At 37.7% G+C, this 15,179-nt stretch overlaps 1 protein-coding gene across 6 annotated transcripts; it reads right to left on the bottom strand.

Annotated features, from left to right (window-relative positions):
- Positions 1-372: 372 nt before the first annotated feature.
- On the bottom strand, positions 373-14,579 carry LOC145951634 (4-alpha-glucanotransferase DPE2-like). Of its 6 annotated transcripts, none has more exons than XR_014429458.1 (5): positions 13,157-14,579; positions 12,619-12,817; positions 12,187-12,280; positions 11,607-12,095; positions 373-1,703 (listed from the first exon to the last, which is right to left on the bottom strand). XR_014429458.1 is itself a non-coding variant. In XM_083063165.1 (4 exons), the coding sequence occupies exons 2-4, from the start codon at positions 12,796-12,798 to the stop codon at positions 11,959-11,961; spliced, it is 411 nt and encodes a 136-aa protein (XP_082919291.1). In that variant the 5' UTR covers positions 12,799-12,817; positions 13,157-14,579; the 3' UTR covers positions 11,014-11,958. The 6 variants fall into 6 exon arrangements, 1 of the variants encoding a protein (XP_082919291.1); XR_014429457.1 differs by lacking the exon at positions 373-1,703 and adding an exon at positions 10,141-11,000 and having other exon boundaries at positions 11,602-12,095; XR_014429456.1 differs by lacking the exon at positions 373-1,703 and adding an exon at positions 10,144-10,994.
- Positions 14,580-15,179: the final 600 nt, after the last annotated feature.

Here is a 15,179-nt window from a genome sequence, read left to right as displayed (position 1 = left end):
CCTAGTTTTGGGCTTCATGGGCCTTTGGGCTTTTGGTACCCAATATTGGGCTCATTTTCATTCTTGTAATTTTTCCTTTCCATTGTAATTGTTTGACCAATGTAATTAGGTCATTAGAATAGGAAAATACAAGGAATACTAAAGTATGCTAATTAGGTTAAACTAGGTTTAATTTGGAAGCCATTTAAGTTACATTTGAGTCACATGTTTTGCACCATTGGTGGCTGAACATGTGACACTCAAATTAACCCTAAATGACTCTCAAATCAGACCTAAATGCACCTTGGTACCTAAATTTTCGGACTTACACATGTGCACCAAAGTTTGAATTCAAATTTCAAATTTGAATTCAAACTTTAGGCGCCAATTTGTGTAGCTTTGGTTTAGGTGCCTATGTGCTTCATTTCCGTGCATACTTAAGTCCTCCCTTCACATTTTTGTATTCACTTTTGAGAATAATGAAATTTGAGAGCTTATTCAGCCAAATTTCTTCAAGAGTCACCGAATTTAGAGAGCTACACTTTTAGGAACCCTTTTAGGTTTCCTCCTCTTTGAAGTGAGCTTTGCCTTGAACCTTAAGCTTGGATGCTTCCATCCAAGGCTTAAGCCTTCTTCCAATCCGTGAATCATCCTCCATCTAGTGTTCATCATTGTGGTTTCCATCTCCTTGAAGAAGATCCGAGCAAAGGAGAAGCTAAGGAGAAATCATCTACCACTCCTCCTAACCTTTTCCATCAGGTTCCCTCTAATTCTTCAAATGAATTACTTGCTACACCTGGGGAGACTAATAACCAACACAAATGCATAGCATAACATGTAATTGGTTTACTGTTCATTGGTTCTGATGAGGTTCCACTTGGAAATCCTCAAGAATTCCCTCAATGCTCCTCGGTTCCTTGGAAGAATGACAAGGAATGGAAGCTCCAAGAAGCACCAATGTGACTCTAGCTTGCTTCTAGCTAAGTCCGGAAGAAGGGAGAATTTCCTAGCTCTACAAGGAGAAGATCTCAAGTAGGGTAGAGTTAGAGAAAGGTGACTTTCGGATAGCAATTTCTATGGAAAGAAATCTCATCAATATATGATCCAAAAGTGTCACAATACTCGGCCAAGGGATGATTTATAGGTAAAATTAGGTTAAGGGTTTAAGTTGGGTTCACCTAGAGTTAAGTAAAACCATGGTATGGTTAACTTAACTCTAGGCGCCAAAATTTGAATTCTAAAATTCAAATTTTGGTGCCAACCGGCCACCCCCCCATGTGCACTCATTTGGCATGTAATTAGGAAGCCATTTGAGTTTCATTTCGGATCACACCTTGTGCATGTGTAGCACATGGCCGAAATGCACACCAAATGTGCTTCTAATTACATGCTAATGTAGATTCACATGTAACCTAAATAACCCTAAATTCACATGACCTCTAAATGAAATTCCTACACTATAAGGCCGGAAATACAAGGCCCCAAAGGAAATTACAAGGCACTAAAGCCCAATCCTATGCTAACCCTAATCTAATGGGCTTGAGACAAAGCCCAACAAAATAAAGTGGTGGGCTTTCCTTGGGCTTGGGCCCACTCTTCATGCATCATCCTTGCCATAGCTCTAGTAGTTGGGCCCTTAGCCCATGGGCCTCCTCCATCATCCCCTCCCTCTTGAAGAGGATTTGTCCTCAAATCCAAAGCATCCTCCTCTTATGTGGGTAGTCCTGTAAAAAGAGACAAATCAGAAACATTGAAACTAGAACTAACACCAAACTCAGAAGGGAGATCTAGGACATAGGCATTATTATTGATTTTCTTAAGGATTTGGAAAGGACCATCCCCTCGAGGACTAAGTTTGGACTTTCTTTTGGAAGGAAACCTATCCTTCCTAAGGTGGAGCCAAACCCAGTCACCTTCCTTGAAGATAACCTCTTTCCTACCCTTATTATTATATTTTTGGTATTTTTCAGTTTGGGATTGAATATGAGTTCTAACCCTCTCATGTAATTTCTTGACAAACTCAGCCCTAGATGTGCCTTCTTTATGAATAAAGGAAGCAACATCGGGTAGGGGTAATAAATCCAATGGAGTAAGAGGATTAAAACCATAAACAATTTCAAAAGGAGACATGTTAGTGGTCTTGTGAACCACTCTATTATAGGCAAACTCCACATGAGGGAGATAGTCATCCCATGACTTTTTATTGCCTTTGAGGATTGCCCTCAACATAGTCCCTAGAGATCTATTGACTACCTCAGTTTGCCCATCAGTTTGGGGATGACATGTGGTAGAAAATAGAAGTTTAGTTCCTAACCTTGCCCAAAGAGTTTTCCAAAAGTGGCTTAGGAACTTAACATCTCTATCTGAAACTATAGTTTTAGGTAACCCATGAAGTCTCACAATTTCTTGAAAGAATAATTTAGCAATGTGACTTGCATCATCCACTTTGTGGCATGGAATAAAGTGTGCCATTTTGCTAAAACGGTCCACTACCACAAAGATGGAATCTTTTCCTCTTTGGGTTCTAGGCAATCCAAGGATAAAATCCATGGAAATGTCTACCCAAGGAGAAGAAGATATGGGCAAGGGGGTGTATAGCCCATGAGGTTTTGTGGTAGACTTTGCTTGTAAACAAGCAATGCAACTACTACAAAACCTTTGGACATCACGTTTCATATGAGGCCAAAAGAATTTCTCTCTCAAAAGTGAAAGAGTTTTCTCAATTCCAAAATGCCCCATGAGCCCACCCTCATGGCTCTCCTTAACCAAAAGTTTCCTAATAGATCCTTGGGGTATACAAAGTTTGTTTTCTTTAAAAAGAAATCCCTCAGAAATATAGTAACCTTGGTAAGGTTTTTGAATACATAAAGAATAAAAGTTAGCAAAATCAAGGTCTTTCTCATACAAATCCTTAATGTCATCAAATCCTAAAATTTGAGAACCTAGGATATTTAATAACACATGTCGTCTAGACAAAGCATCAGCCACTACATTTGTAGAGCCCTTTTTATATTTGATGACATAAGGAAATTGTTCAAGGTACTCAACCCATTTTGCATGCCTTTTATTTAATTTATGCTGACCCTTCAAATATTTAAGTGATTCATGATCACTATGAATGACAAATTCCTTGGTCACAAGATAATGTTCCCAAGTTTGAAGGGCACGAACTAAAGCATATAACTCCTTGTCATAGGTAGGGTAGTTCAAGGCAGCCCCATGAAGTTTTTCACTGAAATAAGCTATGGGATGACCACCTTGTAACAACACAGCTCCTATGCCAAGTCCAGAAGCATCACATTCTAGCTCAAAAGTTTTAGAAAAATCAGGCAGAGCTAGAACAGGTGCTTGAGTAAGTTTATGCTTTAGATCTTGAAAAGCTAAGTTATGTTTTTCCGTCCATTCAAAGACCACATCCTTCTTCACCAACTCATTGAGAGGGGAAGCTAATGTAGAGAAGTTAGGAACAAATCTCCTATAAAAGCTTGCCAAACCATGGAAGCTCCTAACTTCACTTACATTAGTAGGAATAGGCCATTCTTGGATGGCTTTGATTTTCTCGGGGTCGACATGAACCCCATTTTTGCTTACCAAAAATCCTAGAAAAATAACATTATCCACACAAAAAGTGCACTTGTCCACATTGGCAAACAAGTTATTGTCTCTAAGGACAAGAAAGACTTGCCTTAGGTGATCCACATGGTCACTTAGACAGTTGCTATAGATTAAGATATCATCGAAATAAACAACTACAAACCTACCAATGCAATCCCTAAGGGCATGATTCATCAACCTCATGAATGTGCTAGGTGCATTAGTAAGCCCAAATGGCATTACTAACCATTCATATAATCCAAACTTAGTTTTAAAAGCAGTTTTCCACTCATCACCCTCTTTGATTCGAATTTGGTGATATCCACTCTTAAGATCTACCTTGGAAAATATGGATGACCCATGCAATTCATCAAGCATGTCATCAAGCCTAGGAATTAGGTGCCTATATTTTATGGTGATGTTATTGATGGCTCTACATTCACAACACATCCTCCATTTTTCATCTTTTTTTGGCACCAAAATGACAGGTACAACACAAGGACTTAGACTCTTTTGAATCCAGCCCTTCTCCAACAACTCTTGTACTTGCTTCTCTATCTCCTTGGTTTCTTGTGGATTAGTCCTATAGGCTGGTCTATTTGGAAGACTAGCCCCAGGCACAAGATCTATTTGATGTTCTATGCCCCGAAAAGGAGGAAGTCCAATTGGGCCTTCCTTGGGAAATGATGGAGGTGAGTAGTAGGAGTGAAGCTCAAACTCTTCCTAAACTCCTCCTAGGCTCGGATCTTCTTCAATGGAGATAGAAACACACTTGAAGACTCGTGAAGATGAAGAACAATCTGTGGAAATGAAAGAAGGAAGCATCCAAGCTCAAGAACTCAAAGGATTGCACACTTCAAAGGGAAGGAAAACTAGGTTTTCCTAAGGTTTTTGAAGGCATTCTCTTAGGTTTTCTCTCTTGGAATTTTCGGTGACTCTTGAGGGAATTGGCTGAAGTATTTGTTCAGTAATTCTCATATATTCAAAAGTGATTACAATGTGTAGGAGAAACACTTAAGTAGGGACGGTTTTGGCACCTAGACTAAACTACACAAGTTGGCGCCTAAAATTTGAATTCAAATTGGAAATTTGAATTCAAATTTTGGTGCACATGGGTGTGGCCGTGAGTTTAGGTATCTAATGTGCATCTAGGTCTGATTTGAGAGTCATTTAGGGTTAATTTGAGTGTCACATGTCCAGCCACCAATTGGTGCAAAACATGTGACTCAAATGTAACTTAAATGGCTTCCAAATTAAACCTAATTTAACCTAGTTAACCTACTTTAGTATTTCTTGTATTTCCTAATCTAATGACCTAAATACAATGGTCAAACAAATACAATGGAAAGGAAAAATTACAAGAATGAAAATGAGCCCAATATTGGGTACCAAAAGCCCAAAGGCCCATGAAGCCCAAAACTAGGCCCAACTAGCCTAAAACCTAAAATGCTACTCTATGTGGTCCAAAATACAAGACCAAAATATATGATACCTATACTAACATGATGTATACAAAACATATGAAAATAGCTATAACAAACTATGGCCCATGAAAAGTTCAACTTGGGCCTTCCCAGGCCCATAAGGCCCATTGGGCCCTGACTGGCCCAAACCTTCATGTCTAGCCAACTCCTCTTGGATCTTTGAGTATGTCACTTCTTGCACTCCAAAACATGATTCCATCAGGAAATATATCATCAAATTCTTTTAAAAGGGTTTGAACCACAAGAGGTAAAGAAGTTTCCAAAGAAGAAGTGGCAGTGCAAGTTAGTGTTCCTCTACACATGAGGATATGAGAAGATGGTTCAATAAAGAGAGAAGTTTTATGTACAAGTTTTGGTTGAAAACTCGCTTCTTGAACAATCTCTAGAGAGGGAACACTGGGCTCTCTAGAATCCTCTTTTTCACTATTTTTTAGAACTTTTTTTTTTTCAATTTTTTTGTTTTTTTCTTGCTCACGTTTGGTCTTCATTTGAACTTGATCTTCCATCACTTGTGAAGGTGATAGAGGATGAAGAACAAACTTCTTACCCTTATGTGTGAAAGTTATTTTATTAGTTAGACCATCATGATAAGTTTGTTTATCAAATTGCCATGGTCTACCCAATAAAATATGACAAGCCTCCATAGGAACTACATCACATTTAACTTTATCTTGATAGTTCCCTATAGAAAACTCTACTTCCACTTGTTGGTTGACCACCATATCCCCATTATCATTAAGCCAATGAAGTTGATAAGGTTTTGGGTGGGGAGTAGTAGTCAAACCCAACTTTTCAACCATCCTAGTGCTACAACAATTGCACCAAGATCCACTATCCACTATGAGAGAACAAGCTTTGTTTGAAATGTTACATCTTGTATGAAAAATGTTCTCTCTTTGGGATTGTGTATCACTAGGTTGGTTATTGAGGACCCTTCTCATCATAAGAAGTTCCCCATTATAAGGATAAGTGACCTCACATGATTCTCCTTCACTTGCTTCTTCTTCATCCTCACTTGAAGATGAAGAAGTAGTAGCTTCATCTTGGCTACTATAAATGTCTTGGCCCCTTAAAATCATAACCTTCTTAGTAGGGCATTGAGAAGCAATGTGGCCTCTCCCAAGACACTTAAAGCATTTTATGTCACTAGTCTTAGTGCTAGTGTGTGAAGTGTTTGTTTTTTTCTCTTTTTCCTTTTCTTTGCTGATGTGAATCAAGAAGAAGCAATAATGGACTAGGAATTTAAGTAGTTTGGGACTGAATAATTAATAAGTTCATTATCTTATTTTTAATGTAATTTTCGTTTTATTTTATTTTATTAAATAAATATGATAGGTTGCCTTGCCTTTTAGGTTGCTAAGGGGAAATAAATGCTAGTGGGAATTTATTGCTTAGTTAGTGGGCTAGTGAAGAGTCAATATTAAGTGTTAGTGGGAATTTATGTCATCTTGCCCATCTAAGCTTATAAATAGGAACCATTTGTAAAAGTTTGGGGAGAAAATGAATTATTCAGAATTTGGATATTTTTCCAATTGAGAGGATTTTCTCTCTCTAGGTTCTTAGGAACTACTTTTGATTCTTATCCTTGAATTTCCTAATTCAAAGTGGTGAATCTTCCTCAACTTATCAATCTTTAGGGATTGTGGCGTTGTTCTTCCATTTCTTACCTCAATCCATATTTTTTTCTTTTAATTTCTTAATTATGAGCTTTCCAACCTAGATAGATCCGTAAAACGAATCCATCCCTCTGGGTTCATATCATTTGGTATCAGAGCTTCGGCTCTGGGTTTGGAATGGAAATGGAAATTTACTATACAAGATGTTTGGTTGACGACTCTCTATTCTTGGTTGCAGTAGATGAATTTAATTTCAGAAATGTCGTGAGCAGCAGGGCGGTTGAGAAATTATGTATGCCCACTACAAATGGACAAGCAATGATTAAATTCTCTATTGGAACATATGAAGATGAAGTTCTTTGTGATATTGCCCCCATGGAGACATGCCATATGTTATTAGGGAGGCCATGGTTGTATAATAAAATTATAAATCCTGAACGACCTTCTATTTCTTTTGTGCATGGTGGACGAAGGATTAAGTTGATATGTCTATCATCCGACGATGTACATGAGGATCAACTGAAATTGAAAATAAAGATAGAAAAAGAAAGAGAAGAGAAGAGGAGAGTAGAAGATGAGATACATAGAGAGGAAGATGACAGCTCTAACGTTACATTTTCTTCTTTTGATGTGTCAAATTTACAGGAACAAGAGGACAAGTTTTCTTGTTTGAAGAAGCATGTAAACATCATTCCTAATGCACCTTTATACATTCAGTCCACCTTTCAAAATAAAATTCAAGAGACCTTGCACCTGGAAAATGGAGTTGATTTGTTGTTTGAAGTTACTATTTTCCAAAGCTGCCACTTGAATGGGATTCAATTCCTATTCATTGAGTACGTTTGTGGTTATGAGTTTGAAGAGGTTTTATTTGTTTCATTGATGATTAATAACTTACCAACAGGTGAAGCTAGAGATGGATACAAGCGAGATGTCTTCGACCCAGGAGGAAGCATTTACGTTTCGGCAGTAGTTAGTGAATTAAATAAATTAGGAAATAAATAAAGTCTAAAGATTCGGGACGAATCTTCTCAAAGAAGGAGGGTATGATGTGAATCAAGAAGAAGCAATAATGGACTAGGAATTTAAGTAGTTTGGGACTGAATAATTAATAAGTTCATTATCTTATTTTTAATGTAATTTTCGTTTTATTTTATTTTATTAAATAAATATGATAGGTTGCCTTGCCTTTTAGGTTGCTAAGGGGAAATAAATGCTAGTGGGAATTTATTGCTTAGTTAGTGGGCTAGTGAAGAGTCAATATTAAGTGTTAGTGGGAATTTATGTCATCTTGCCCATCTAAGCTTATAAATAGGAACCATTTGTAAAAGTTTGGGGAGAAAATGAATTATTCAGAATTTGGATATTTTTCCAATTGAGAGGATTTTCTCTCTCTAGGTTCTTAGGAACTACTTTTGATTCTTATCCTTGAATTTCCTAATTCAAAGTGGCGAATCTTCCTCAACTTATCAATCTTTAGGGATTGTGGCGTTGTTCTTCCATTTCTTACCTCAATCCATATTTTTTTCTTTTAATTTCTTAATTATGAGCTTTCCAACCTAGATAGATCCGTAAAACGAATCCATCCCTCTTGGTGAGAGCTTTAAGGACTTGGCAACATTACCTTTTGCCCAAAGAGTTTGTCATCCATAGTGATCATGAGTCCTTAAAGTACTTAAAAGGACAAGGTAAGCTTAATAAGAGGCATGCTAAGTGGGTAGAGTTTCTAGAGCAATTTCCATATGTCATCAAGCATAAAAAGGGAAAAGGGAATGTAGTGGCTGATGCTTTGTCTAGGAGACATAATTTGCTCTCTATGCTTGAAACTAAACTATTTGGTCTTGAATCTTTGAAAGACATGTATATGCATGATGTGGACTTTGCTGAAAATTTTGCTGCATGCGAAAAGTTTTCTGAAAATGGTTACTATAGGCATAATGGGTTCTTGTTTAAAGCAAATAGATTGTGTGTGCCTAAGTGTTCCATTAGAGAGCTACTTGTGAGTGAATCACATGAGGGGGGATTGATGGGTCATTTTGGGGTTCAAAAGACGTTGGAAATTTTGCAAGAACATTTCTATTGGCCCCATATGAAGCATGATGTACATAAATTTTGTGATCATTGTATTGTTTGTAAAAAGGCTAAATCTAAAGTTAAGCCTCATGGATTGTATACCCCTTTGCCTGTTCCTGATTTTCCTTGGATTGATATATCTATGGACTTTGTTTTGGGGTTGCCTAGAACAAAGAATGGAAAAGATTCTATTTTTGTTGTTGTTGACAGGTTTTCAAAAATGGCACATTTTATACCATGTAAAAAGGTTAATGATGCTTGCCATGTAGCTGACTTATTTTTTAGGGAAGTTGTGCGACTCCACGGGCTACCTAGGAGCATTGTAAGTGATAGGGACACCAAGTTCCTAAGTCATTTTTGGAGAACGTTGTGGGGTAAGTTGGGTACTAAATTACTTTTCTCTACTACTTGTCACCCACAAACCGATGGACAAACTGAGGTAGTGAATAGAACTTTAGGCACTTTGCTTAGGACTGTTTTAAAGAAAAATATTAAATTTTGGGAAGAACATTTGCCTCATGTAGAGTTTGCATATAATAGGGCTGTCCATAGCACAACTAAATGTTCACCATTTAAAATTGTGTATGGATTTAATCCTCTAACACCACTTGACTTGTTACCTATGCCTAACATTTCTGAATTTAAGCATAAAGATGCACAGGCTAAGGCTGAATATGTGAAGAAGTTGCATGAGCAAGTGAAAGCTCAAACTGAAAAGAAAATTGAGAGTTATGCCAAACAAGCCAACAAGGGCAGAAAGAAAGTTATTTTTGAACCTGGTGATTGGGTTTGGGTACATATGAGAAAAGAGAGGTTCCCTGAACAAAGGAAGTCTAAACTTCAACCTAGAGGAGATGGGCCTTTCCAAGTCCTAGAAAAGATCAATGATAATGCTTACAAAATTGATCTACCAGGTGAGTATGGTGTAAGTTCTTCTTTTAATGTTGCTGATTTGACTCATTTTGATGCAGGAGATGAATTCATAGCTTTGAGGACAAATGCTGCCCAAGAAGGAGAGAATGATATGAACCCAGAGGGATGGATTCGTTTTACGGATCTATCTAGGTTGGAAAGCTCATAATTAAGAAATTAAAAGAAAAAAATATGGATTGAGGTAAGAAATGGAAGAACAACGCCACAATCCCTAAAGATTGATAAGTTGAGGAAGATTCGCCACTTTGAATTAGGAAATTCAAGGATAAGAATCAAAAGTAGTTCCTAAGAACCTAGAGAGAGAAAATCCTCTCAATTGGAAAAATATCCAAATTCTGAATAATTCATTTTCTCCCCAAACTTTTACAAATGGTTCCTATTTATAAGCTTAGATGGGCAAGATGACATAAATTCCCACTAACACTTAATATTGACTCTTCACTAGCCCACTAACTAAGCAATAAATTCCCACTAGCATTTATTTCCCCTTAGCAACCTAAAAGGCAAGGCAACCTATCATATTTATTTAATAAAATAAAATAAAACGAAAATTACATTAAAAATAAGATAATGAACTTATTAATTATTCAGTCCCAAACTACTTAAATTCCTAGTCCATTATTGCTTCTTCTTGATTCACATCATTTGCCCTTGTCTAGGTTTTTAGAGGGAAAAATGTTTTTCTTTTCAAAATCATTTTTCTTGTCTTCCCTCTTGTAGTCAACCTTAGAATAAGATGATGAGTATGAGCTTTTAAATCCTTTTCTCAAATTTTGCTGTTCAACCTTGATGCAAAGTTGAACCAAATCATTCAAATCCCTATAAGGGAGAAGCTCCACTTTATCTCTTATTTCAAAAGTTAATCCACTTAAAAACCTAGCAATAGTAATGTTTTCCTCCTCCCTAATGTCAGCCCTCATTAAGTATAACTCCATCGTTTGTCTATACTCTTCCACAGTCATATTTTTTTGATGAAGTCTTTGGAGCTTGTTGATAAGCTCCCTAGTGTAGTAAGAGGGTATATGCCGCCTCCTCAAGGCACTCCTTAATTCATTCCAATATTGAATTGGAGGATCATTATGGAGACGCCTATCTCTCACAAGAGAAGTCCACAATACATGGCATGACCTTGAAAACTTAAAGTGGCGAGGGAGACTTTTCTTTCTTCACTCACTTGGTGGCAAGTGAAAATTTGCAGAACCTCAAAATCGCATCCATTTCAATTTTTTCTCAACGAACACATCAACATCGTCCAATAAATAGGCCATTCATAAAATTTATCAAAAAGCAGCACTGCAGCAACACATCCATTTCTCTGCATCTAAAATACCTCAATTGCGAATTTTCAACATGTAATAATAAGTAGTATAGAAGCTAATTATCCACTAAATATCCAAACAAAAGAAAAAACCTAGTTTCCCATCAAAACCCTGTATCAATTGGCATATCCTTGTAGTAAACAGAAACTCATAAACACCAAAATGGTGCATTTCAATTCCCTCAATGAACACATCATCATCACGCAATAAATTGCCACCCATTCACAAAATTTCTCAAAAAGCATCCCTAGAGCAACACATTCATTTCTTTACATACTTTCATATCATATAACATAATTTATTAAATTTTAAACATTTATAATATACTTAAATATTTTAAAATTATATAAATGATTATTAATATGTATATTCAAATATAATAATTTATTAAATTTTAAACATTTATAATATGAATTTTGATTACATAAAAATTTATTAAATAAAATTTTTAAATAAATTGATTGTCGAAATGAGTAATTGATCACGTCATAACTATTTTTCACTCAATTATATCACAAACTAATCTTGCTTAATGGATTCGAAAGATCTTTTACAAATGATGAATACTGAAAAGCAGATATTTACGAAGAAAGTGTGTCTTACTATACCAAGTGGTCAAAAGCAAGGGATTTGACAGGATGCAGGAACGGTGGATAACTAGGCAGCAACAGTGATGCACTGGATTGCCTGTTTGCATATACCAGTCATTGTTGCTTCAGGAGAAAATTATATCTGTTCACCTTTTCATCTAATCTATGAATGAAAGACTTTGTGGTACTCATAACTCTTCCAAATGGCATTGGAAATTCAATGTTTCCCCATCTGCAAATAATAATAACATGCATGGTTTAAATTTCTTTTGTTTTCTATGATACATTATTCATTTATACATGATGAGTTAGAGTCTAGAGATATGATATTCATTTAAGGAGATAGCATGGAGAGTGATAAAGGGGAAGCTTAGATTAAAGAAATTATCCAACAGGGAGTGTCACATGGCATGTGAGCAACAGCTGTGTCCACTCTTCCACTTGATAAATATTTTGTGGTTTGGAGCTCATTATCCTTGACCAATGATTCCAAAGTCACATGCACACCTTACAACAGTCAAAACATACTTAGATCATAATGTTCCATAAGAAAGTTCAGTAGTCACAGACTATCTAGCGCCAAAGCTTTAAGACTTACGATATCTCCAATAGTGCTTCAGATTCGTAGGGTCATTGATTGTCTCCTCTATTGCAGGGCGTGTTGTATATTCTTCTCTTAATGCTAACAAGTCCTGTATTTGCAGTCCAACAGATTCCAAGCATGAGTTTCATGTGCAGAGAAACAACTAACATGAAATTGGTTCAGACAGCCATAAATCAACTAGTGCTATCTCAAAGGGCTCTCTTGAGAAACTAAAGTGGAATGCAAATCTAATTTATGTATAAATTAAAAATAAGATTATAAAAAATTAATAGAAAAGAACTTTTACAAAGTAGATCAAGAAATTTGCTTATAATTAAGCTAATTTTAACTTTTGAAGAAATTGATTATATTTCTCTCCTAAAAGTGTTTATAAATAAGTTTATCCAATCAGACTCTAAATTTATTTTTATGTTATAATAACAATACCTGAAGAGGGAAAATTGCCCACATTGATGGGGCTTCAAAATGCTGCCTTATTACAAAATGTACAACCTCTGGAACACATTGATCAAGCGGCAACTCATCGGACTCCATCACATTCTTGAAAAACCGAAGTCTTCTGTCTTCATCTTCTTCCCACCCAAGCACGCAAGGTGGAACAGTCATGGCATGATGGGGCACATACCTGCACATTGTCGTAAGTCACCCAATCAAATGGCAATCTTACAAGCCCTCCAAATTGAAAAACTTAACACTAGACTTCAATAGAACTGAACTTAGATTTAGCTTATTATAACAGGACAACCGTAAATATCTAATTACATGTCCTCTGAATCACATAACTATAGGCACCACCCAAAACCAGAAACTTTTCGTTCATTACAAAATAAAATCACAAAATATTTAAATGTGGCAAGGATATAACACAATCAGATTAAAGTGATTGAAGATTTTAGGTATTAAGGGAAAAGAAAGGAAAGAACAAAGAGTGAATATTCTGAAATTGATATTGATTGAAGCTTACCTTCCTTACTAGGACTTTTGACTCTCTTTCATTTTTATTCCTACTTTCTCTCTCAACAGAGCTACCTTGAGTGGTCTCTCATGGCAGAGCTCACACCCTAAACAAGAGAGATCAAATCAAATCACAAACAACCAACAACCAACCTCCATCCTCACTTGGCACTTGCATAGAAAAATGAAAGTCTTGTACAGAAGCTCTCTCTTGGTCCTCCTCTCTTTCGCCATCTTCTTCACTTTGTTAGGCGCTGCTTCCAGAGACCCCACTGCGCAACTCATAAGCTTCAAAAACTCTCTACCCAACCCGACCCTGCTCCCCAACTGGCTCCCAAACCAAAACCCCTGTACCTTCACCCGAATCACCTGCAACCAGACCCACCTCACTTCCATAGACCTCACCTCCATCCCACTTAGCACCGACCTCACCGTCGTAACAACCTACCTCCTCACCCTCGACCACCTCCAATTCATCTCCCTCAAATCCACTAACCTAACCGGTTCGCTTTCCCTCCCTCCCTCCCATTCCAACTGCGCCTCCTCATTGTCTGCCATAGATCTGTCGCAAAACGCACTCTCTGGTTCCCTCTCCGACATGTCATTTTTCTCCTCATGCTCAAACCTCCAATCGCTCAACCTCTCCAGCAACCTCCTCGAGTTCAACTCACCGCGCTGGAAGCTCAACCTCCGCGTGGCGGATTTCTCCTACAACAAGATTTCAGGGCCGACACTCATCCCGTGGCTCCTCAACCACCTGGCGCTGAAAGGAAACAAAATCTCCAGCGAAAGCGACTTCTCCGCTGCCGCTTCTCTTCAGTACCTGGATCTCTCCGCCAACAAATACTTCGGCGACATTGCTCACACTCTCTTCGCTTGTAACCGCCTCGTCTACCTCAACGTCTCCAGCAACCAATTCTCCGGTCCGCTTCCCTCCCTCCCCTCCGGTCCGCTTCCCTCTCTCCCCTCCGTGTAGACCCCTAAAATTGTCCGGGTCGGAAATAAGACTCAAAGACTCTCGAAGACCGAAGGAAAGTCAGTCGGAAGGACTCCTGGAAGACCCTAGGATGATTCTTTGTAGGTCTAGAAGTCTTAGAGTAGCTTAGAATAAGGGTGTGTGAGGATTGGAGCTCAATACGCCCTCCTAGAGGTTCAGTACGGCCGTACTGAGCCATTTGAACTACAATACGGCCATAATGAAATCAATACGGCCGTACTGAAGTTTTTGAACTTCAGTACGGCCGTACTGAATTCAGTACGGCCGTACTGTAGTTCAAAAACTCAGTACGGACCGTATTGACTCCTTAGGCCGTACTGTGCCTCAATCCTATAAATAGGACGTCATTGGCTCGTCCTTACACATATTTGGAGCATTTCTCCACCCTTTGGCTGAGTATTCTTGGGTTTTTGAGCTATTCTCTGCCCTAGAAATCTCTCCGAGAGCTGATCCGACTAAGTTCTTGAGTTCACGAGCCTTTAGCTTGAGACTCGAACAAGTCGAAGGGAAATCTCTTTGATTTCCATAGTTAATATTTATTTTTAGGGAAAGGAGAGAGCGAACGTGTAGTGGGAAGGAGCGTCAAAAAGCCTCCTAACTCCTTTTTGAATATATAAAAGCCCGCTTCGAAGGTTTCTTTCCAAATCCTTTCTTTTACCGCTTTTTGATTGTTGCATTGCACGTTTAAAGCTTTCATCATGTAGATAGTTTACTTATAATCGTTCTAATAAATAGGGGTAGTTTAGTAATTTTACGCTATTATTTATGAAATAATCCGTCATAGGGAACCCGAAAGGGGCGTTGTGGGGTGCTAACACCTTCCCCACACGTAATCGACTCCCTTACCCAACTCTGGTTGTAATGGCCAAAGTTGATTTGCGAAAATCAATTGCCTTATGTCTTTTTCCAATGTTTTGAGTAAAACATTGGTGGCGACTCCAAGAACCCCTTTTTGCGAAAACCACTAATCCATGGAGGGTCCCGTTTGGGATTAACACGGATTGGTGAGAATCATTTAACAAAATTGTTAGTTCGA

The sequence above is a fragment of the Cajanus cajan genome, chromosome 9 (assembly GCF_000230855.2).
Source record: "Cajanus cajan strain Asha chromosome 9, NIPB_CcT2T_4, whole genome shotgun sequence".
NCBI classification, from domain to species: Eukaryota; Viridiplantae; Streptophyta; class Magnoliopsida; order Fabales; family Fabaceae; genus Cajanus; species Cajanus cajan.
This window is presented reverse-complemented; position numbering and strand designations above follow the sequence as displayed.